This window comes from Ursus maritimus, unplaced genomic scaffold, assembly GCF_017311325.1.
Source record: "Ursus maritimus isolate PB19 unplaced genomic scaffold, ASM1731132v1 scaffold_2, whole genome shotgun sequence".
Classification (NCBI taxonomy): Eukaryota; Metazoa; Chordata; class Mammalia; order Carnivora; family Ursidae; genus Ursus; species Ursus maritimus.
The window spans coordinates 42711324-42733401 of record NW_024424452.1 but is presented as its reverse complement, the minus strand read 5'-3'; the positions used below and the strand labels follow the sequence as shown (position 1 = coordinate 42733401).

The window sequence follows — 22078 nt, the reverse complement described above, 5'->3', positions numbered from 1 at the left end:
AAACTTTTTAAGGGACCTCCACACTGTTTTCCAAAGTGGCTGTACCAACTTGCATTCCCACCAACAATGTAGGAGGGATCCCCTTTCTCCACATCCTCTCCAACATTTGTTGTTTCCTGCCTTGTCAATTTTTGCCATTCTAACTGGCATTAGGTGGTATCTCAATGTAGTTTTTATTTGAATTTCCCTGATGGCTAATGATTTTGAACATTTTTTCATGTGTCTGTTAGCCATTTGTATGTCTTCATTGGAAAAGTGTCTATTCATATCTTCTGCCCATTTTTTGATTTGATTATTTGTTTCTCGTGTATTGAGTTTGAGAAGTTCTTTGTAGATCTTGGATACCAGTCTTTTATCTGTAGTGTCATTTGCAAATATCTTCTCCCATTCCGTTGCCTGCCCCTGAGTTTTTTTGGACTGTTTCCTTGGCTGTGCAGAAGCTTTTTATCTTGATGAAGTCCCACAAGTTCATTTGTGCTTTTGTTTCTCTTGCCTTTGGAGATGTGTCATGAAAAAGTTGCTAGGCGTGTCAAAGAGGTTGAGGCATATTCTCCTCATGACTTTGATGGATTCCTGTCTCACATTGAGGTCTTTCATCCATTTGGAGTTTATCTTTGTGTATGGTGTGAGAGAGTGGTCAAGTTTCATTCTTTTGCATATAGCTGTCCAATTTTCCCAGTACCATTTATTTACAATAGCACCAAAAATCATAAGTTATCTCGGAATTAACTTAACCAGGGAAGTAAAGGATCTATATTTGAGAAACTACAGATTACTCTTGAAAGACATTGAAGAAGACAAAAAAAGATGGAAAAATATTCCATGCTCATGGATCGGAAGAATAAACATAGTTAAAATGTCTATGCTACCCAGAGCAATCTATACTTTCAATGCTATCCCGATCAAAATACCGATGACATTTTTCAAGGAACTGGAACAAACAGCCCTTAAATTTGTGTGGAACCAGAAAAGGCCCCGAATCACCAAGGAACTGTTGAAAAGGAAAAACAAAGCTGGGGGCATCACGCTCTGCGATTTCAAGCTATACTCACAAAGCTGTGATCACAAAGACAGCATGGTACTGGCACAAAAACAGACACATAGACCAATGGAACAGAATAGAGAACCCAGAAATGGATCCTCAGCTCTTTGGGCAACTAATCTTTGACAAAGCAGGAAAAAACATCCAGTGGCAAAAAGACAGTCTCTTCAATAAATGGTGCTGGGAAAATTGAGGGTCTTTTCTGGTTATACACAAATTTTAGGATTGTTTGTTTCAGCTCTGTGAAAAATGTCAATGGTATTTTAATAGGGATTGCTTTGAAAGTGTAAATTGCTCTGGGCAGCATAGACATTTTGAAATTTCAGATAAAGGCCTGGTATCCAATATCTATAATGAACTTATCAAACTCAACACTCAAAAAACAAATAATCCAGTCAATAAATGGGCAGAAGACATGAACAGACAATTCTCCAATGAAGAGATATGAATGGCTAACAGACACATGAAAAAATGTTCAACATCACTAGTCATCAGGGAAATTCAAATCAAACCACAATGAGATACCATCTTACACCAGTTAGAATGGCAAAAATGAACAAGACAGGAAACAAGTGTTGGCGAGGATGTGGAGAAAGGGGAACCTCTTACATTATTGGTGGGAATGAAAGCTGGTACAGCCACTCTGGAAAACAGTATGGCGGTTCCTCAAAAGTTAAAAATAGAGCTATCCTATGACCCGCAATTGCACTACTAGGTATTTATCCCAAAGATACAGATGTAGTGAAAAGAAGGGCACATGCCCCAATGTTCATAGCAGCAATGTCCACAATAGTGAAACTGTGGAAGGAGCTGAGATGCCCTTCAAGAGATGAATGGATAAGAAGATGTGGTTCATATATACAATGGAATATTACTCAGCCATCAGAAAGGATGAATACTCATGATTTGCTCTCAACATGGTTGGAACTGGAGGGATTATGCTAAATGAAATAAGTCAAGCAAACAACCGAGCATTACCATATGGTCACTCAAATTTGGAACATAATGAATAACGTGGGACACACAGAGGACAGGAGGGAAAACTGAATGGGAAGAAATCAGAGTGGAAACAAACTCATGAAAGACTCTGGACTCCAGGAAACAAAGTTTGGGTGAGGATTACAGAGGGAGGGGTGGTCAGTATTAAGGAGGGTACGTGGTGTGATGAGCACTGGGTGTTATACATAACTAACGAATCATTGAACGCAGCATCATCAAAACCTAACGTTGTACTATATGAACTACAATAAAAATAATAGTAATAATAAAAATAAAAAAATAAGGTTATGCTGTGGAAAAAGAGAGAGAGAGCACAGGCAGTAAAGTCTCTGACCACAGCCACAGCAACATTTTTCCAGATTGTCGCCAGAGGCAAGGGAAACAAAAAACAAAAATAAATTGTTGGGAGTACATTAAATAAAGTGCATCTGTACAGCAAAGGAAACAAGCTACAAAACTGAATGACAATCACTGAATGTGAGTAGATATTTCCCACTAACATATTTGCTAAAGGGTAAGTATCCAAACTATATAAAGAACTTGGACGACTCAACACCAAAAGAACAAATAATCCAATTAAAAAATGGGTAGAACACATGAGTAGACATTTCTCTAAAGAAGACATGCAGATGGCCAACAGACACAGGAAAAAATGCTCAACATCACTCATCATCAGGGAAATGCAAATCCAAACCACAATGAGATATCAGCTCACACCTGTCACATTGGCTAAATTCAAAAACACACAGGAAACAAGTGTTGTAGAGGAAGTGGCGTAGAGGGAACTCCTGTACACTTGGTGGGAATGCAAACTGGTGTGGCCATGATGGAAAGCAGTATGGAGGTTCCTCAAAAATTAGAAACAGAATTATCCTATGATCCAGTAATTCTACTACTGGATATTTACCCGAATAATGTGAAAACACTAAATGAAAGGAAACATGCACCCCAATGTTTACGCAGCATTATTTACATTAGTCAATGTACGGAAGGAACCCAAGGAGTCCATAGATACATGAACACAGAAGAAAAGATGTGGTATGTACATTCAATGGAATATTACTCAGCCGTAAAATGAAGGCAATCTTGCCAACTGCAACAACATGGATGGAGCTAGAGAGTACGATGGTAAGTGAAATAGTCAGAGAAAGAAAGGACCATACGATTTCTTTGTATGTGGAATTTAAGAAACAAACAAAAGTAACAGAGAAAAAAAGTGACAAAGGAAAAACAGACTCTTGTCTACAGAGAACACACTGCTGGTTCCCAGATGGGAGGTGAGTGGGGGATGGGGCAATAGGTGAAGGGGTTAGCATTACACTCATATTGACGAGTACTGAGTAGTGCGTAGAATTGCTGAATTCCTAAACTGTATGCCTGAAAGTAACATAACATTGTATGTTAACTATCCTGAATCTTAAAATAAACAAACCAAACAAAGAAAAAGTAATTCAGAACAATAAAAATGTGTAGTTCTTGGGTTATGTGTTTTTCTTCTCTCAAATCTCCTTGCATACAGTGATTGCTCTGCGAACACTGTATTTTCACGAGTGTAGCACGGTGCTTTGCATCCAGGCAGGTGCTACGTGACTGGTGAGTGAAACTATATGAATGCAAGTCTGAATGAAGGGAGGTATTCTGCAGATGTTTCAATGTCCTGTGGTCTCTGTGATGGCTACTTGTTCCGCCCTAAGAATCACGGTGAACTGGTGGTTGCTGATACTGTTACATGCAAGCAATCATGGGGAATCTGGACAAGCAAATAGAGCAACGGTGAAAAGAAACCCATGAGGCCAAAATGGTGCCTTGGTCCAGGCCAAGTCTCTAAAGTTACTTAATCCCTAACCTAACTACAGTTCCCATCTCCCCGAAATGTTCACCTGTCCCTTAAGAATTGTCTGGTCAGCCCCAGTGAGGCGATCTGTCACATGGGCCCTCTCCATCCCCAAGGAGGGGGAGGTCATCTGCATGATAACACCCCTGCTCTCCCTAATTAAGGGAAGGTGACCTTCCTGAAACAGTCCTTTCTCTTCTTTGCCAAATCCTTGCTGTATAACCCTCCCAGCTGCACCACTCCTAGAACTCCCCTCTGCCCGCAAGACGGGATGCTGCCTGATTGTTGAATCGCTTAACAAAACCAATTCGATCTTCAAATTTACCTGGTTGATTTTGGTTTTTAACACAAGCAGGGAGAAGTCAGAATGTGAATGAGCTGGGGTGGGTGTGAGATGGAGAAGGAAATACCTGGGGGTGTCACAAGGGCAGGAGGGACAGCGTGACAGCAGGTCCCGGCTGGGTGCTAGAAGCCACGTGTTTTCATGGGTTACTGTCCGGATGAGAAGAAAATGTAGGGAGAGGTAGGGTCATTTTTCATGCCACACGGAGACTCATTATGTAGCATTTGAACTAGGGGACAGGGAGCAGAATGCACCGGGAGGACTGACAGGGAGAAATTGGAGGCTGGAGAGGAGAGTCAGGCCAAGAGGGGAAGTGAGAGTCTGAGTAGGTGTCCAGGGTTGAAGGAGGAGCACATTTGCATTGTCGAGAGACTCAGGGAAGGCTGGTGTGTGGAGAAGGAAGTCAGAAGAGAGGTGCTGTGTGTGGGTAGGTTTGTTAGAAAAGAGGTCAAAGGCTGACTTTGTCGGAGAAAGAGAGAACATCTGCAGATACGATGCTTTCCTGCAACTTGTGTTGTTCGTGGTTCTCCTCCAGGTGGTGGCAGTGAAGATGGTGAGACCTCTGGCCCTGCCCAGTGGCTACGGTGTGTGTGCGTGTGTGTACATGTGTTTATGTGTCTGTGTCAGTTTATTAGTGTCTGTGTGTGTTTCCGCCAGTGCGTGTGTGTTTCCGCCAGTCCGTGTGTGTTTCTGATGTGTGTACATGTGCTTTTCTGCATTTGAATATGTAGATATGTATGTGTGTATAGGTGCCTTGTACGTCTCTGTGTGTGTGCGTGTGAGTACGTGTGTGGGTATGTGTCTGCAGGTCTGTGTTTGTATATGTGTATATGTGTGTGTCTGTGTGTACATCTCTGTGTGTGTCTGTACGTGTGCATTTTTGTGTCTGTGTGTGTGCATTCATAGTGTGAGTTCCCCAGCGATAACTGGGGAGGGAGAGTGTCAGCCTGGTTCCTTCCTGAGTGCACCGGCCCCCAGGCCCTGTGCTCTTCTGAAGGATGTGTGTGAAGCTGAGGGCTCCAGGGCAGCACATGTCTCCCGAGGCAACTATGGCTTCCCTGTATGCCAGAGTTTGGTTCCCCTCCCTGGCACTTTCTCCAATTCTCTCTCCTTCCCAATGCTCTCCATATCCAACGTTTATCTATCCTTTTCCACAGACTTCCAGGAGATAATCTCCTTTCGAATCATCCTGACCACATCCTTTACAACCATTCCTGGACGCAAAATCAAGGCTCAGCTTGGCTGGATGAGCTGCAGACTCATGGCTGGGACAACAAGACTGGCGCTCTCTACCTGCAGCCTTGGTCTAAAGGCAACTTCAGTAATGAGGAGCTCATGAAGTAGAAAAGTTATTCTACACGTACTCCATTAGATCTCCTTCAATATATCATAACCATGTCACTGAATGGCAGCTTGAATGTGAGTCCATTTCCTCTGGGTTGGGCTGTACATGGAGCATGTGCGTCTCATTGAGTTCCTTCTTTCTCTAGGAAATGAACTCCACTGGCTTCTGAACCTCACCTCTCTCTAGCTGAAAACTGAATCACAGCCATCTGGGCGGGGGTAGAAGCCAGACTCCGATTCTGAAAAGCTTCACATGTTCTTCAGCTTTCCACTCCTCACTGACCACGGGCTGTGCTCTCATGTCTCCCACGAGTGTTTCCCATGACCACCCCTTTCCTGGCCTCCAACCAGGCACCCTTGCTCCCTCACTTGTGACTGACCTTGAACTGTATTTTCTCCCCATTCAGTCCCATCAGCAATGTCCATGTGTTCCTTGTACCCCACTGCATTCCCCTCACCCTAGATTGTTTTTATGCCAGCTCCCCGCTGAGTCCTTCCCATTCTCTGACCACATTGTTCGTGTTTCTTTTCCGACATTTGCTCTTCCTCAATCATTCATCTTTGCCTCTGCCTCCTGCGACCACCACTTCCTCTTGGTCTGAGCCTCCCTCGAGCTAACGTTTGCTCCATATCCTCCAATCCCCAACTGTACCCTTCTACTTCCAGCACCCTTGGCTTGCACTCCTCTCATTTCATCTCCTCCACTCCCCTACTATAATTCAGTATCTCTTCCCCAGATCCCTTCCAGGTACAGCTGGTGTTAGGCTGTGATTCCCACTTTGGAGAAGCATCAGTTGGCTTCATGAGGATTGCTTATCAAGGATCAGATCTTGTGAGTTTCCAGAACACATCATGGTGGCCATCTCCAGAGGGAGGAAGTAGGGCTCAGCAGGTCTGCACCTATTCAATCAGTACCATGTGTCCAGCGAAATAGTACACAAACTCCTCACTGACTCCTGCCCCGGTTCCTGTTGGGTCTTCTCGATGCTGGGAAGGCATATCTCCAGCGACAAGGTCAGTCCTGGTCTCTCCTCCATGAATTCTCTACTCTGCATTCATGAATTTGTACCATTCCCTCTAATTCAGGGTAAGGAAGGAGTCAACAGGAGAGGGATAATGGTAACAGGTTTCTGGACGTGGAGACGATAGTTCTAAAGTGATGTGAAGACCTACCTTCTCAGTCTGTGAATTGGTGTCCTGTGTCTGCAGTGAGGCCAGAGGCCTGGCTCTCCACTGGCCCCAGTCCTGGTCCCGGCCGTCTGCTGCTGGTGTGCCATGTCTCTGGCTTCTACCCCAAGCCCGTGTGGGTGATGTGGATGCGGGGTGAGCAGGAGCAGCGGGCACCCAGCGAGGGCGCGTCCTGCCCCATGCTGATGGCACGTGGTATCTTCGGGTGATCCTGGAAGTGGAGGCTAAGGAGGGCTGGCCTGTCTGCCTGAGTGAGACACAGCAGTCTAGGAGGCCAGGACATGGTCCTCTACTGAGGTGAGAAAGAGCTGGGACCCATCTGGGAAAGGGGTGAGTGGTGTTCCAGAGAGCAGGAGAACCAGATGAAAATGTGGGTTGCTAGACCAAAAGTGACTCAAAAATCGGTAATCCAAGAAATGGAAGAGCTGAGAGTGAAGTCAAACAGATATGGGAGGATGTAGAGGGTTGGGTAAAGGGTCCATCTCTGAGGAGGGATGAGAGAAGTGAAAAGAGGAAGGGCAGTTGGTGAGGCAGAGGGTGAGCAGAGCAAGCAGGACCAGGGAGGTGCAGGTCAACCCAGGGTTGTTGGGAAATGACACCGTCTGTGCTCCAAACCCACAGAGCAGCCCCACTCCATGGGCTTCGTCTTCCTGGTGGTGATAGTGTCCTTGGTGCTTCTGGCAGGTCTGGCACTGTGGCTCTGGAAGTGCTGGTAAGTCCCTGGAGCCATCTTCCTGTTCTTTCCCATGTGTCTCCCCACCTTTCAGTCTGTCCTCAGCCCTAGTGCTCCCATTGCTCTTTCCTTCTGCAGTCCTCACTGCCACCTGCTGCAGACTGACTCCTCCTCTGTTCCTCCCAGGAAAACACACTGGAGATGTCCATGCACTGACCTCCGTTCTGAGCGAGATCCCAGCAGCCCAGGCTCCAGTACTTACCTAAACCCAGCTCAGTGGTGACGCCTTGCGGCTGTCTGTGTGCAGCTTTGTCCTTCAGTTCTGCTTAACGATCAGTTGTCAATATAAGCTCTGTGCAATTTAGGGCGATTTGTTGTTCTGACTTGGTTCTGGAACTTAAGTCTCAAAATTTAACTCACGGTAAAATGAAGTCCCAGCACTCCATGGGTCACAGGCATCAGAAGTCACATCCTCTAGCGAGTCCTCCCTGATTCACAAGTAGAAGTAGTGTCTGCCTGGTGAGAATTTCCACCGTCTTTTCCTGTGCTTTGACAATTCTATTCCTGACCCCGGAGCTTGTTTTCCCCTGTTAAGACCCGGCATAGATAGGAAGTGGGCCCGTTAGGACCCTTTTCCCTGCTAATTCTTAGGATTCTTGAGAGCAAAGACCATGTTTTCTTAATATTTGTATACATTGCCAGGGGTCTCACCGACATGGAAAATGCCCTTAATAAAAATCTGCATTGAATTCATGCTAAATATATAGGTTTTTCTTCTTCTGTTTCTTCCTGACAGGTTTGTAGTAGTTGAGATGGTTGATGCTCTTCTTGTTAAAGTCTCATCACATGGCCAAGGGAGTCCCCAGTTGCCCTGTCCCTGTTGACATCTCCAGGCTCCTAAGTAGAAACCCGTCTTCTGTGAAGATTTGCATTATTTAGCCACACAAACCTGTTTGTGCATCTGCTGGTCCCAGTATTCTGAGTTCAGTAGAAAGGCAGGACTCGGCCCCTTGATGTGTGTTGGATTCAGGGCAGTAGCAGAGCTCTCCCCCTGGGGCTTTTTAAAAATACAGGGTCTTGGCCTCAGCTGACTTCCTGAATCACAACTTGCATTTTAGCAAAATCAGCAGGGGATTCACAGGTGCGAAGATGTGATGTCAGAGGTAGCAGTGCAGTGTGTCGCTGAAGGGAAAGGGACGCTCTAGGAGAGAGAACAGGGGTGTCGTGGTCAGGAATGAATGGGGTCCGGCAAGGACACTGCATACAGTGCCTTCTGGCTTCCGTGGCTGCCGTGTTACTGTCCTGAGGACATGGAGTCCGTGACAGTGAGCACATTGCTCCTCGGGGGAATGTGGGGTTGGGTTGCTGGGTGCGTCTGCTCATGACACTTGCCACCTGATGACCACCCAGCCTGGTTTCATGTGTTCCTGTTTAAAGCAAGCTTGGGGCGCCTGGGTGCTCAGTCAGTTAAGCTGACTGTCAGTGGTAGGATCTCAGGACCCTGAGATCGGCTAGATCCAGGTCCCTGCTCAGCAGGCAGTCTGCTTCCCCCTCTCTGTTCCCCCTCTGCCCCTCCCCTGTTTGTGCTCTGTCTCTCTCTTTTCTCCCTCTCTCTCAAATAAATAAATAAAATGTTAAAAAAATAAAGACAGCTTTTTAATATGTATGTATTTGTAAATAATTTATTGTATGGAGTATTTCCCCACACTGCAGTACCAGCTCCGAAGTGTGAACATTTCCCAGCTTAATACGCACGTGATTGCCAGGGTCTTTGGCTTTCAGCCCCACAGCTATGCTGCCCAAGATGGTTTTAGAGACCAACAAAAGAAATGGTCACCATCTCATGAATCCAAAAACAAAGCCTCTTTCCCCCTTTTTCTTGGTTTCATTATGGTGTCGTCATAGCCTCCTAGACGTTCCTTTAGGCCTCTCTGGTGTGGCTCACTGATGTCAGGAATGTCCTGTTCCTTTCCCCTGGAGGCTACTGCACTGTTCATTCATCACCACCAGACTCAGGGCCCACAGCTCTGCATCAGGGGCCCGCGCGAGTGGCTCCTGCACAGGTGTCATGAGGCACACCCCGTCTTCTGTGCTTAGGACACCAGTCAACCCTGCAGCTCTGGGCTTCAGGGCCGCTTTTCAACACTGAAATCACCTAGAAGACCACAGAGGTGCAAAAATGTGGCACCAAATGGATCATGAAGAGGACACGTGTTACAATGTGGGATTAACACAGGAAGGCAGAGGGCACTTGGCCCAACCTTGGTGTGGAACATCTGTGGTTGACTCATGTCCAAGGCCACTCCACGTGTCCATGACGAGCGGTGAGCGCATGTGTCTGGAGTAAATCCACATCAGCAGGCAGCCCGTCAGCACACACAGACTCCGTGATAATGAACATGGACCTTTGTGACTGACGCGCCCACGGCTGAGTGCGAGTGGAGACGCCACGGCAGACCTCAGTGACTGTCGGTTTCATTAATTAACTCCACAACAGCCGTTCTCGGGCTCTGACCTGCAGCAGGGACATCCTGAGTGTGAAGTAGTGGGGACTAAAAGGTCTTCCCTGTCTTTGTAGCTTGAAAATTTGGCTTTCCTGATTGGATTGTGGTTTTCATTGTTGTGTGCTAACCAGTTTGCTAGTCAGCAACTTTTTTTTTTTTTAAGATTTTATTTATTTGACAGAGAGAGAGAGACAGCCAGCAAGAGAGGAAACACAAGCAGGGGGAGTGGGAGAGGGAGAAGCAGGCTCATAGCAGAGCAGGGGAGTCTGATGCGGGCTCCATCCCAGGACTCCGGGATCACACCCTGAGCCGAAGGCAGACGCTTAACGACTGAGCCACCCAGGCACCCCAGTTAGTCAGCAACTTATGGGTTGAGCTAGGGGACAGGGATTTAGTTCTTTTTTTTTTTTTTTTTTTTTTTTTTTTAGGGCTGAGATTGGGGTCCAAGCCTGAAAATGTCCAGAGGGACCACATGCAGGCTCCTGGATCCCACATGTGGACATTTCTGGAAAATAACGTTGAGATGGGAGGTGTGGCAAAGATGAAAATATGGGAATGGGAAGAGCAAATCATGGGGACTTCTGCAATCTTCCTGCCTGAATCAGACTGCTTGGCTGTTTCTCTAATTTCCAGTCACCTTGCCATCCTCACATGGCCACCATGTGGGATTTTGGTTGGTTGATTCCACCCTCATGTGAAACCTTGGGCTCTGATCAGCCTGGAGGACACCAGGAGAAAGAATCCTTGTCAATGAGACAGGTTAAAGGATGGACAGGTAACCTGCAGGTCAGGCCAATCATCAGATAGAGGCCACTTGTATCATTCACAGTGATGGTTCAGGGCCAGGCACCTGCTCCAGGGGCACAGGTCACATGGAGCCTGATACTTGTAGTCCATGGAAGGGAAAGACGATGTTCTCTCTTGTTTTGGATGAAGGTCAGGGTATGAAGCCTGAAACTAGCACAATCCATTTTCAGCACCAGAGAAGCAAGCCTGAGGATGTAGTCTGCATGCAAGAAGGCAGAATAGCTGGATACATGAAATTTGCCAACAGGGTAGATCCCAAGTGTTCTCACCCAAAGAAAGAAATACAAAAGAAAAGATAAAGAAGAGCTCCGGATGTGAGGTGGTGGCCGAGTCAACTGGCTTGCGTGTGGCATCATGTCACCATGTCCACATACACCAAACTTCAGTGGTTACTTCTTTTTATGTTTTTAAAAGAAACTGTCAATTAAAGTGTTCCAACATGTGACGAATGCTACATAAAATATTAATTTTCATGATTTGCTTCAAATCAAGTTTCTTGACCAATTCTGCATTTTCCTTCCAAAAATGCTGCATGCCGTCACTGGAGACACTCAGGTAAGGACGTGAGCTGCCAGCTCCCTGCACGCCCATGTGCCCCGGGCTCCCGTGGTTCCTCAGGCCGTCCCTCTCTGAGGAGTTGCTGGAAGACTTTCCTCAGGAGGACCTTCGCTTCATGTCACGTCACGAGGGCTCTGCTGCACCTGTTAGAGCCTGTGCGGTCCTGCACGGCCCGTGTTGCCTCCCAGCCTTCCTTCCTGGGCAGCTGGAATGCTGCATGCTGTCCAGAGGCCCAATGTTCATTTGTCACCATACTTCAGTAATGGTGAAAATCAGCAGCAACAGCAAAACCAAAGCATCAGAAAAGCCGAAGGCAGACACACAGACCCACAGAAAGGGCTGAACTCCACTGACTCCTGAGCTCCCCAGTTCCATCGGCCAGTACAATCCCCACGAGGCTTTAGCCCAACAAGGTGGATTTCTATCCTTAGTGACTGCACTGCCCTCTGATGGACGTGGATGGGCCCATGGGGACACTGGGCTAATGTCTCTCTCCTTGGAAGTTTCTCCTCACTTCCCTTTCCTTTCCCTGGATTTTTGAAAATATTCTCTATTCCTTTTTGCCTGTTTGCTTTTTCTTCATGTGTCCTCCTCTTGTGACACTCTTAGCCTGGCTCTTGCGTGTTAACCTGACATTTGGATCAATCCCTGTCCTGGGTGTTTTCACGGATTTCTAGCAAACACTGGTCAGGCATCGAAGTGCTGGGTCTGTGCTGCTGGTTAGTGACTGGCAGAAATTCTTCCTCCAAGGTTTTCATAGAGACCAGAGGACAAGCTACACCAGCACATGATACATCGGGAAGTGTCATGGCGATGACAGTTAAATATTCAACATGAAAGAAATTTTCTGTGGAGTTCTTCCTGACCAATACATCCATTCGCTCATCCATATCATCGCGTATTCGGCTTTCAATTATTTGCATGGTAAACATATTCTCTGTGAGTGGTTCCACTGTGTATGGAGGCAGCTCTGTGTCCAGATTTTGAAGATACAGATAATATCTTTCGTCCAAACTTGTTCCTTTTTGATGTTTGCATTTAATCACGCAGGGGCAAACTTGAGAAATCTTTGTAGCTTTTCTGTCCCAGCTTTTGTCTTTGCCAGGTTATTCTCTACAGAATCTCGAAAACCATTTCTTCCCTTCCCTACAGGCTTGCTGAACGCCCACGGGTGTGGACAGGGCTTTCCTCCTCCCTGCAAGCATCCCTGTTGGTTTCCCGAGACAGTCTCTACCTCAGCCACAGTGGCTCATCTTTAGGGATGGAAATGTCCCCTGGGAGATCCTCTCATGGAAGGGTCTGGACTATAGTACAGATGGGAGGCCAGTCTGTGATTGGACATGGGAGAAAGGAGAAGCTGAAACGTTAACTTTCTGGACCTGGCAGTTGGAAGGAGGGGCAAGCTTGCCAGCTTCCAGGGGCTGACTGGACGAGGTGAAGAGCCATGGCAGCCACTCCCACCCTGCAGATGTGGAAGTTATGGACATCGTGTCCCCACTCTGTGTCCCTCTCCGACTGCGGACATAAAAGTAATGTGATCAAGTTGAAAGGTAAGAGATTTCAAAAAGAGATTTGAAGTTGTGTTGAATAGTAAAGTTGTGAAGCTAGTTAGTATGTGATACTTTCCTAATTTATTCATTAGATCCTAATTTTGTTACAAACTTGTTAATGGCATGGGAGAGCCATTTTTTAAAATTTTAGGACATTCAGATGTGACCAGATGGCTACGGTCAGCTTTGTACATGAGAGAAGAGTTAACTCATCATTGCGTGATCACATTTATGAATCTTTTTGTTTACTACCTATAATAATTTCATTATGAATCCTTTAATTTTCAATTATTTTAATTGTTTGTGGTCACCTTAAAAATTATTCTCTTACCTCACATGAGAGGAAGTTTACTTGGCCAAGTCCACAGCAAAATGCAGCGTCCGGGGAATTTCTTCATTCTAGAAAGATTAAGAGTGAACTTCAGAGCAAGGACGAGCACCTGCAGTGAAAAAGAAGGGAAAGGACATTTCTTCTCAAGTGAGGGCTGGACACGTCTGCACACAGATGCATGCTTCCTCATTAGCAAGAAAGGAGAAGCCACCCAGGGCATGTATCAGTACAGTTAGTGTTAGCCTTTGCGCCAGTAAATCCACTTTCTGTGTGACTTTAGTTTGGGGCTAAGACACTCATTGGTGAATTTGATCCTTCCTGTGGTCTCTACATTTCCAGAAATGACTTGCTTATGCTTTGTCCTCTTCTGTGGTGACTTATAACTTCAGTCCTTCAGTCTTTGTGATGGGATGCAGACCTGGACCGTGACCAAGGCGCCGTATCTGGCCTCACACCCATCTGTTTCTGCCTTTGTTCAGTTTTAACTATTCCAGACTTCTAAACAGTGGTCACTAAGGACTGGTTTTCACGGTCCTATTGGCAGGTGTCGATTTCCATTGGTAAGCACATCCTCTCTTTTTTGGCTCAAAATGATAGTGAAGTGACAAGTATTGGGGAATTTACAGCTTCAAAGGCACTAATTTGTAAACAAGACAGACTAAAACCATGAATGAAGATTTTAATTAGAATCTAGAAAAAGGACAAAATCAGTAAAACTTTAGAAGGTAGAAAATTCACTTAAAAGCACTAAAAGTTAAAAAAGAAAAAGCAAAACAAACAAAATAAATGGTAAAAGTGACGGACAACACCAAAGATGGCTTTGACGAAAATTAGTAAAAATATAAACCTCTCGCGGAACTGATCAGGAAGAGTAATAAATATGAGAAAGTAGACATTGTTACAGAGAGCGGGCATTAGATTGAGTAAGAAGCAGGCTATTTATGATTTACACCAACACATTTGTTATAGATAAAAATTGTATCTTAAGGGATTCTAGAAGAGGGAGAAAGTCTGAATCATCACGCTTGCTAGGAACAGGAGGGAGGGTCAGACTTCCTAGCTAGCTTGCTGAGGTCCTGGGTACAAACCAGAGGAGCAGGAGGTCATCACCCCCACAGGCACTGCGTTCCAGGCAGAGAAAAGGATAGAAAACACCTAATGCCAGTTAGAATGGCAAAAATTGACAAGGCAGGAAACAACAAATGTTGGAGAGGATGTGGAGAAAGGGGATCCCTCCTACATTGTTGGTGGGAATGCAAGTTGGTACAGCCACTTTGGAAAACAGTGTGGAGGTCCCTTAAAAAGTTAAAAATTGAGCTACCCTATGATCCAGCCATTGCACTACTGGGTATTTACCCCAAAGATACAGACGTAGTGAAGAGAAGGGCCATATGCACCCCAATGTTCATAGCAGCATTGTCCACAATAGCTAAATTGTGGAAGGAGCCGAGATGCCCTTCAACAGACGACTGGATTAAGAAGATGTGGTCCATATATACACTGGAATATTACTCAGCTATCAGAAAGAATGATTACCCAACATTTGCAGTAACATGGACAGGACTGGAGGACATTATGATAAGTGAAATAAGTCAAGCAGAGAAAGACAATTATCATGTGGTTTCACTCATTTATGCAACATAAGAAATAGGAAGATAGGTAGGAGAAGGAAGGGAAGAATGAAGGGGGGATAAACAGAAGGCAGAATGAACCATGAGAGACTATGGACTCTGGGAAACAAACTGAGGGCTTCAGAGGGGAGGGTGGTGAGGAATGGTATAGACCGGTGATGGGTATTAAGCCGGGCACATCCTGCATGGTGCACTGGGTGTTATATGCAAATAATGATGTAATGTACCATCATTACATTACATCAAAAACTAAGGATAGACTGTATGGTGACTAACATAACATACTAAAAAATTCTTGTAAAAAAAAAAAGAAAAAAACACCAGAACACTGTCTGTCCCTGGACTTCTGTCCTCCTCCACAGGAGCACTGCAGTGCCTACTGGGCTCCACATCGGCCAAGGTACAGACCTCTAAAATTCCAGTCGTTGAGACCCACTGATTGCAAAAACACAAAAATCAGCCCTTCTTGAGTTCTCAGTCATTGGCTTTGGGCAAGTGATTTCCTTGTGTAATCCCCTCCACACGCCTCTCTCTCTCTCTCTCACTCTCTCTCTCTCTCTCTCTCTCTCTCTGTGTCTCTCTCTCCTCTACCAGGGCTCCCTCTCATCCACATCATTCATGATCCATTTGTCCCCAAAGTCATGTCTCTGCACCTCCTACCTTCTGTGATGTGGCCTCTTCTCTGCCTCTAGCTGTGCCGTCTGTTCTGTCAGTCCTCAAATCGATTTCTTGGGTACTCAGAATGACTTGATATTTACCTAGCTGTGTTTAGGGTCCAGGCAAGCTTGGGATCCTCCTCTTATGCCACCATGTTAACTCCTCCCTGCAGACCCTCTTGTTTCTTTTTCTGTTCTTTCCTTTAACATCTGGTGGTGAGAAGGCTTCAGATGTACCCTCCTGGCAAGTTTCTTCTACACAATTTCTCTGCACACATGTTTCTCTACACAATTTCTTGCACACATGTTTCATCTTCAGGCAGCTTCTCTGGTGCTGAAAATGGATTGTACTTGTTTCAGGCTTTATAACCCACACCTTATCATCCAGAACAAGAGAGAACATTTCATTCCACTGCCATCAACCCCAGGAATCAGGCAACAGGGCCAATCCTACAGATGTCTGCAGTTAAATAAGTGGAATGGTCACAGGCAAAACTGTGTTTCTCCTCAGAGGCTCAGAGACATCAGCAAAGATCCAGAGGAGTGTGAATTCCCTCAGCCAGGTGATAAGACTTTTAACAAGAAGACCATCAACCATCTCAACTACTACAAACATGTCAGGAGGTAAAAGAAGAAGAAAAAGCTATAAATGTGGCATATATTCAACACAGATTTTTATTGAGGACATGTCCCATGCAGGTCAGATTCCTTGCCAAGGTTACAAATACTAAAAACATGGACACTGTACTCAAGAAAAGAAAAGGGACATAACCAGGGGTGAGTAACAAGGGCTGGGAGGTGAGGCGTAGATTTACGAAAGCTCAGCAAAAGGTGGTGAAAATTCTCACCAGGCAGACTGCTTCCACTTCTGAATCAGGGAGGACTCACTAGAGGAAGTGACTTCTGATGCCTGTGACCCACGGAGTGCTGGGACTTCATTTTACACTGAGTTAAATTTTGAGACTTAAGTTCGAGAACCAAGTCAGAACAACAAATCGCCCTAATTACACTGAGCTTATATTGACAACTGATCATTAAGCAGAACTGAAGGACAAAGCTGCACACAGACAGCCGCAAGGACATCACCACTGAGCTGGGTTTAGGTAAGTACTGGAGGCTGGGCTGCTGGGATCTCGCTCAGAACGGAGGTCAGTGCATGGACATCTCCAGTGTGTTTTCCTGGGAGGAACAGAGGAGGAGTCAGTCTGCAGCAGGTGGCAGTGAGGACTGCAGGGGGGCAGGGTACTGGGAGCAGGAGGGCTGAGGACAGACTGAAAGGTGGGGAGACACATGGGAAGGAGCAGGAAGGTGGCTCCAGAGACTCACCAGCGCTTCCAGAGCCACAGCGCCAGACCTGCCAGAAGCACCAGGGGCACTATCACCGCCAGGAAGACCAAGCCCATGGAGTGGGGCTGCTCTGTGGGTTTGGAGCACAGACGGTGTCATTTCCCAACAACCCTGGGTTGACCTGCACCTCCCTGGTCCTGCTTGCTCTGCTCACCCTCTGTCTCACCAACTGCCCTTCCTCTTTTCACTTCTCTCATCCCTCCTCAGAGATGGGCCTTCACCTAAACCTCTGCATCCCCCACATCCTCAGGACCAACACCCTCAGCTGTTCTATTTCTGAGTTACTGATTTTAGTCATTTTGGGTCTGGAATCCCTAGCAACCCAAATTTTTCATCAGTCTTCCAAGCTCTGCTGGAGGACCACCTGCCCCCTTTCCCAGCTGGACCCATCATTCTCACCCCAGTAGAGGACCATGTCCTGGCCTCCTAGACTGCTGTGTCTCACTCGGCAGGACAGGCCAGCTGCCTCCGTGGCTTTCACATCCAAGGACATCTGAAGATACCACGTCCCATCAGCATGGGGCAGGACGTCGCCCCGCTGGGTGCCCCGCTGCTCCTGCTCACCCCGCATCCACATCACCCACACGGGCTTGGGGTAGAAGGCAGAGATGTGGCACACCAGCAGCAGACGGCCGGGACCGGGACTGGGGCCAGCGGACAGCCAGGCCTCTGGCCTCACTGCAGACACAGGACACCAATTCACAGGCTGAGAAGGTAGGTCTTCACATCACTTTAGATGGACGCATCATTCCACGTCCAGAAACCTGTCGCCATCATCCCCTCTCCCTGTTGACTCCTTCCTTACCCTGAATTAGAGGGAATGGTACAAATTCATGAATGCAGAGTAGAGAATTCATGGAGGAGAGACCAGGACTGACCTTGTCGCTGGAGATATGCCTTCCCAGCATCGAGAAGACCCAACAGGAACCGGGGGCAGGAGTCAGTGAGGAGTTTGTGTACTATTTCGCTGGACACATGGTACTGATTGAATAGTGTGCAGACCTGCTGAGCCCTACTTCCTCCCTCTGGAGATGGCCACCATGATGTGTTCTGGAAACTCACAAGATCTGATCCTTGATAAGCAATCCTCATGAAGCCAACTGATGCTTCTCCAAAGTGGGAATCACAGCCTAACACCAGCTGTACCTGGAAGGGATCTGGGGAAGAGATACTGAATTATAGTAGGGGAGTGGAGGAGATGAAATGAGAGGAGTGCAAGCCAAGGGTGCTGGAAGTAGAAGGGTACAGTTGGGGATTGGAGGATATGGAGCAAACGTTAGCTCGAGGGGAGGCTCAGACCAAGAGGAAGTGGTGGTCGCAGGAGGCAGAGGCAAAGATGAATGATTGAGGAAGGAGCAAATGTCGGAAGAGAAACACGAACAATGTGGTCAGAGAATAGGGAAGGACTCAGCGGGGGAGCTGGCATAAAAACAATCTAGGGTGAGGGGAATGCAGTGGGGTACAAGGAACACATGGACATTGCTGATGGGACTGAATGGGGGAGAAAAGTACAGTTCAAGGTCAGTCACAAGTGAGGGAGCAAGGGTGCCTGGTTGGAGGCCAGGGAAAGGGGTGGTCATGGGAAACACTCGTGGGAGACATGAGAGCACAGCCCGTGGTCAGTGAGGGGAGTGGAAAGCTGAAGAACATGTGAAGCTTTTCAAGAATCAGGGTCTGGCTTCTACCCCCTGCCCAGATGGCTGTGATTCAGTTTTCAGCTAGAGAGAGGTGAGGTTCAGAAGCCAGTGGAGTTCATTTCCTAGAGAAAGAAGGAACTCAATGAGACGCACATGCCTCCATGTACAGCCCAACCCAGAGGGAAATGGACTCACATTCAAGCTGCCATTCAGTGACATGGTTATGATATATTGAAGGAGATCTAATGGAGTACGTGTAGAATAACTTTTCTACTTCCATGAGCTCCTCATTACTGAAGTTGCCTTTAGACCAAGGCTGCAGGTAAGAGAAAGCGCCAGTCTTGTTGTCCCAGCCATGAGTCTGCAGCTCATCCAGCCAAGCTGAGCCTTGATTTTGCGTCCAGGAATGGTTGTAAAAGGATGTGGTCAGGATGATTCGAAAGGAGATTATCTCCTGGAAGTCTGTGGGAAAAGGATAGATAAACGTTGGATATGGAGAGCATTGGGAAGGAGAGAGAATTGGAGAAAGTGCCAGGGAGGGGAACCAAACTCTGGCATACAGGGAAGCCATAGTTGCCTCGGGAGACATGTGCTGCCCTGGAGCCCCGAGCTTCACACACATCCTTCAGAAGAGCACAGGGCCTGGGGCCGGGTGCACTCAGGAAGGAACCAGGCTGACACTCTCCCTCCCCAGTTATGCGCTGGGGAACTCACACTATGAATGCACACACACAGACACAAAAATGCACACGTACAGACACACACAGAGATGTACACACAGACACACACATATACACATATACAAACACAGACCTGCAGACACATACCCACACACGTACTCACACGCACACACACAGAGACGTACAAGGCACCTATACACACATACATATCTACATATTCAAATGCAGAAAAGCACATGTACACACATCAGAAACACACACGGACTGGCGGAAACACACACGCACTGGCGGAAACACACACAGACACTAATAAACTGACACAGACACATAAACACATGTACACACACGCACACACACCCGTAGCCACTGGGCAGGGCCAGAGGTCTCACCATCTTCACTGCCACCACCTGGGAGGAGAACCACGAACAACACAAGTTGCAGGAACAGCATCGTATCTGCAGATGTTCTCTCTTTCTCCGACAAAGTCAGCCTTTGACCTCTTTTCTAACAAACCTACCCACACACAGCACCTCTCTTCTGACTTCCTTCTCCACACACCAGCCTTCCCTGAGTCTCTGCGACAATGCAAATGTGCTCCTCCTTCAACCCTGGACACCTACTCAGACTCTCACTTCCCCTCTTGGCCTGACTCTCCTCTCCGGCCTCCAATTTCTCCCTGTCAGTCCTCCCGGTGCATTCTGCTCCCTGTCCCCTAGTTCAAATGCTACATAATGAGTCCCGTGTGGCATGAAAAATGACCCTACCTCTCCTACATTTTCTTCTCATCCGGACAGTAACCCATGAAAACACGTGGCTTCTAGCACCCAGCCCGGGACCTGCTGTCACTCTGTCCCTCCTGCCCTTGTGACACCCCCCAGGTATTTCCTTCCCCATCTCACACCCACCCCAGCTCATTCACATTCTGACTTCTCCCTGCTTGTGTTAAAAACCAAAATCAACCAGGTAAATTTGAAGATCGAATTGGTTTTGTTAAGCGATTCAAGAATCAGGCAGCACCCCATCTTGCGGGCAGAGGGGAGTTCTGAGGAGTGGTGCAGCTGGGAGGTTTATATAGCAAGGGATTTGGCAAAAGAAGAGAAAGGACTGTTTCAGGGAAGGTCACCTTCCTTAATTAGGAGAGCAGGGGTGTTATCATGCAGATGACCTCCCCTCCTTGGGGATGGAGAGGGCCCATGTGACAGATCGCCTCACTGGGGCTGACCAGACAATTCTTAAGGGACAGGTGAACATTTCGGGGGGAGATGGGAACTGTAGTTAGGTTAGGGATTAAGTAACGTTTAGAGACTTGGCCTGGACCAAGGCACCATTTTGGCCTCATGGGTTTCTTTTCAACCGTTGCTCTATTTGCTTGTCCAGATTCCCCCATGATTGCTTGCGTAACAGTATCAGCAACCACCAGTTCACCGTGATTCTTAGGGCGGAACAAGTAGCCATCACAGAGACCACAGGACATTGAAACATCTGCAGAATACCTCCCTTCATTCAGACTTGCATTCATATAGTTTCACTCACCAGTCACGTAGCACCTGCCTGGATGCAAGCACCGTGCTACACTCGTGAAAATACAGTGTTCGCAGAGCAATCACTGTATGCAAGGAGCTTTGAGAGAAGAAAAACACATAACCCAAGAACTACACATTTTTATTGTTCTGAATTACTTTTTCTTTGTTTGGTTTGTTTATTTTAAGATTCAGGATAGTTAACATACAATGTTATGTTACTTTCAGGCATACAGTTTAGGAATTCAGCAATTCTACGCACTACTCAGTACTCGTCAATATGAGTGTAATGCTAACCCCTTCACCTATTGCCCCCATCCCCCCACTCACCTCCCATCTGGGAACCAGCAGTGTGTTCTCTATAGACAAGAGTCTGTTTTTTCCTTTGTCACTTTTTTCTCTGTTACTTTTGTTTGTTTCTTAAATTCCACATACAAAGAAATCGTATGGTCCTTTCTTTCTCTGACTATTTCACTTACCATCGTACTCTCTAGCTCCATCCATGTTGTTGCAGTTGGCAAGATTGCCTTCATTTTTACGGCTGAGTAATATTCCATTGAATGTACATACCACATCTTTTCTTCTGTGTTCATGTATCTATGGACTCCTTGGGTTCCTTCCGTACATTGACTAATGTAAATAATGCTGCAGTAAACATTGGGGTGCATGTTTCCTTTCATTTAGTGTTTTCACATTATTCGGGTAAATATCCAGTAGTAGAATTACTGGATCATAGGATAATTCTGTTTCTAATTTTTTGAGGAACCTCCATACTGCTTTCCATCATGGCCACACCAGTTTGCATTCCCACCAAGTGTACAGGAGTTCCCTCTACGCCACTTCCTCTACAACACTTGTTTCCTGTGTGTTTTTGAATTTAGCCAATGTGACAGGTGTGAGCTGATATCTCATTGTGGTTTGGATTTGCATTTCCCTGATGATGAGTGATGTTGAGCATTTTTTCCTGTGTCTGTTGGCCATCTGCATGTCTTCTTTAGAGAAATGTCTACTCATGTGTTCTACCCATTTTTTAATTGGATTATTTGTTCTTTTGGTGTTGAGTCGTCCAAGTTCTTTATATAGTTTGCATACTTACCCTTTAGCAAATATGTTATTGGGAAATATCTACTCACATTCAGTGATTGTCCTTCAGTTTTGTAGCTTGTTTCCTTTGCTGTACAGATGCACTTTATTTAATGTATTCCCAACAATTTATTTTTGTTTTTGTTTCCCTTGCCTCTGGAGACATATCTGGAAAAATGTTGCTGTGGCTGCGGTCAGAGACTTTACTGCCTGTGCTCTCTCTCTCTTTTTCCACAGCATAACCTTTTTTTTTTATTTTTATTATTTATTATTTTTCTTAAAGATTTTATTTATTTGAGAGAGAGAGAGACAGCCAGCAAGAGAGGGAACACAAGCAGCGGGAGTGGGAGA

The 22078-nt window shown here is 46.3% G+C and overlaps 1 protein-coding gene and 1 pseudogene across 2 annotated transcripts in view; one reads left to right on the top strand and one right to left on the bottom strand.

The window, feature by feature from the left end:
• Positions 1 to 19734, bottom strand: part of LOC103672079 (T-cell surface glycoprotein CD1a-like) — a 27835-nt gene extending 8101 nt beyond the window's left edge. The window contains exons 1-6 of one of the 2 annotated variants that reach the window (XM_008700746.2): positions 19514 to 19726; positions 18640 to 18906; positions 17686 to 17964; positions 17207 to 17485; positions 16787 to 16877; positions 16118 to 16639 (exon numbers count right to left, since the gene is read on the bottom strand). In XM_008700746.2, coding sequence (XP_008698968.2) covers positions 16543 to 16639; positions 16787 to 16877; positions 17207 to 17485; positions 17686 to 17964; positions 18640 to 18906; positions 19514 to 19574 — 1074 coding nt within the window. In that variant the 5' untranslated portion in view covers positions 19575 to 19726 and the 3' untranslated portion in view covers positions 16118 to 16542. Of the gene's footprint in view, positions 1 to 16117; positions 16640 to 16786; positions 16878 to 17206; positions 17486 to 17685; positions 17965 to 18639; positions 18907 to 19513 lie in introns of those variants that run through there. The other variant, XM_040635881.1, reaches the window with a different exon arrangement.
• LOC121103704 lies at positions 3783 to 8341 on the top strand (annotated as a pseudogene).
• Positions 19735 to 22078: the final 2344 nt, after the last annotated feature.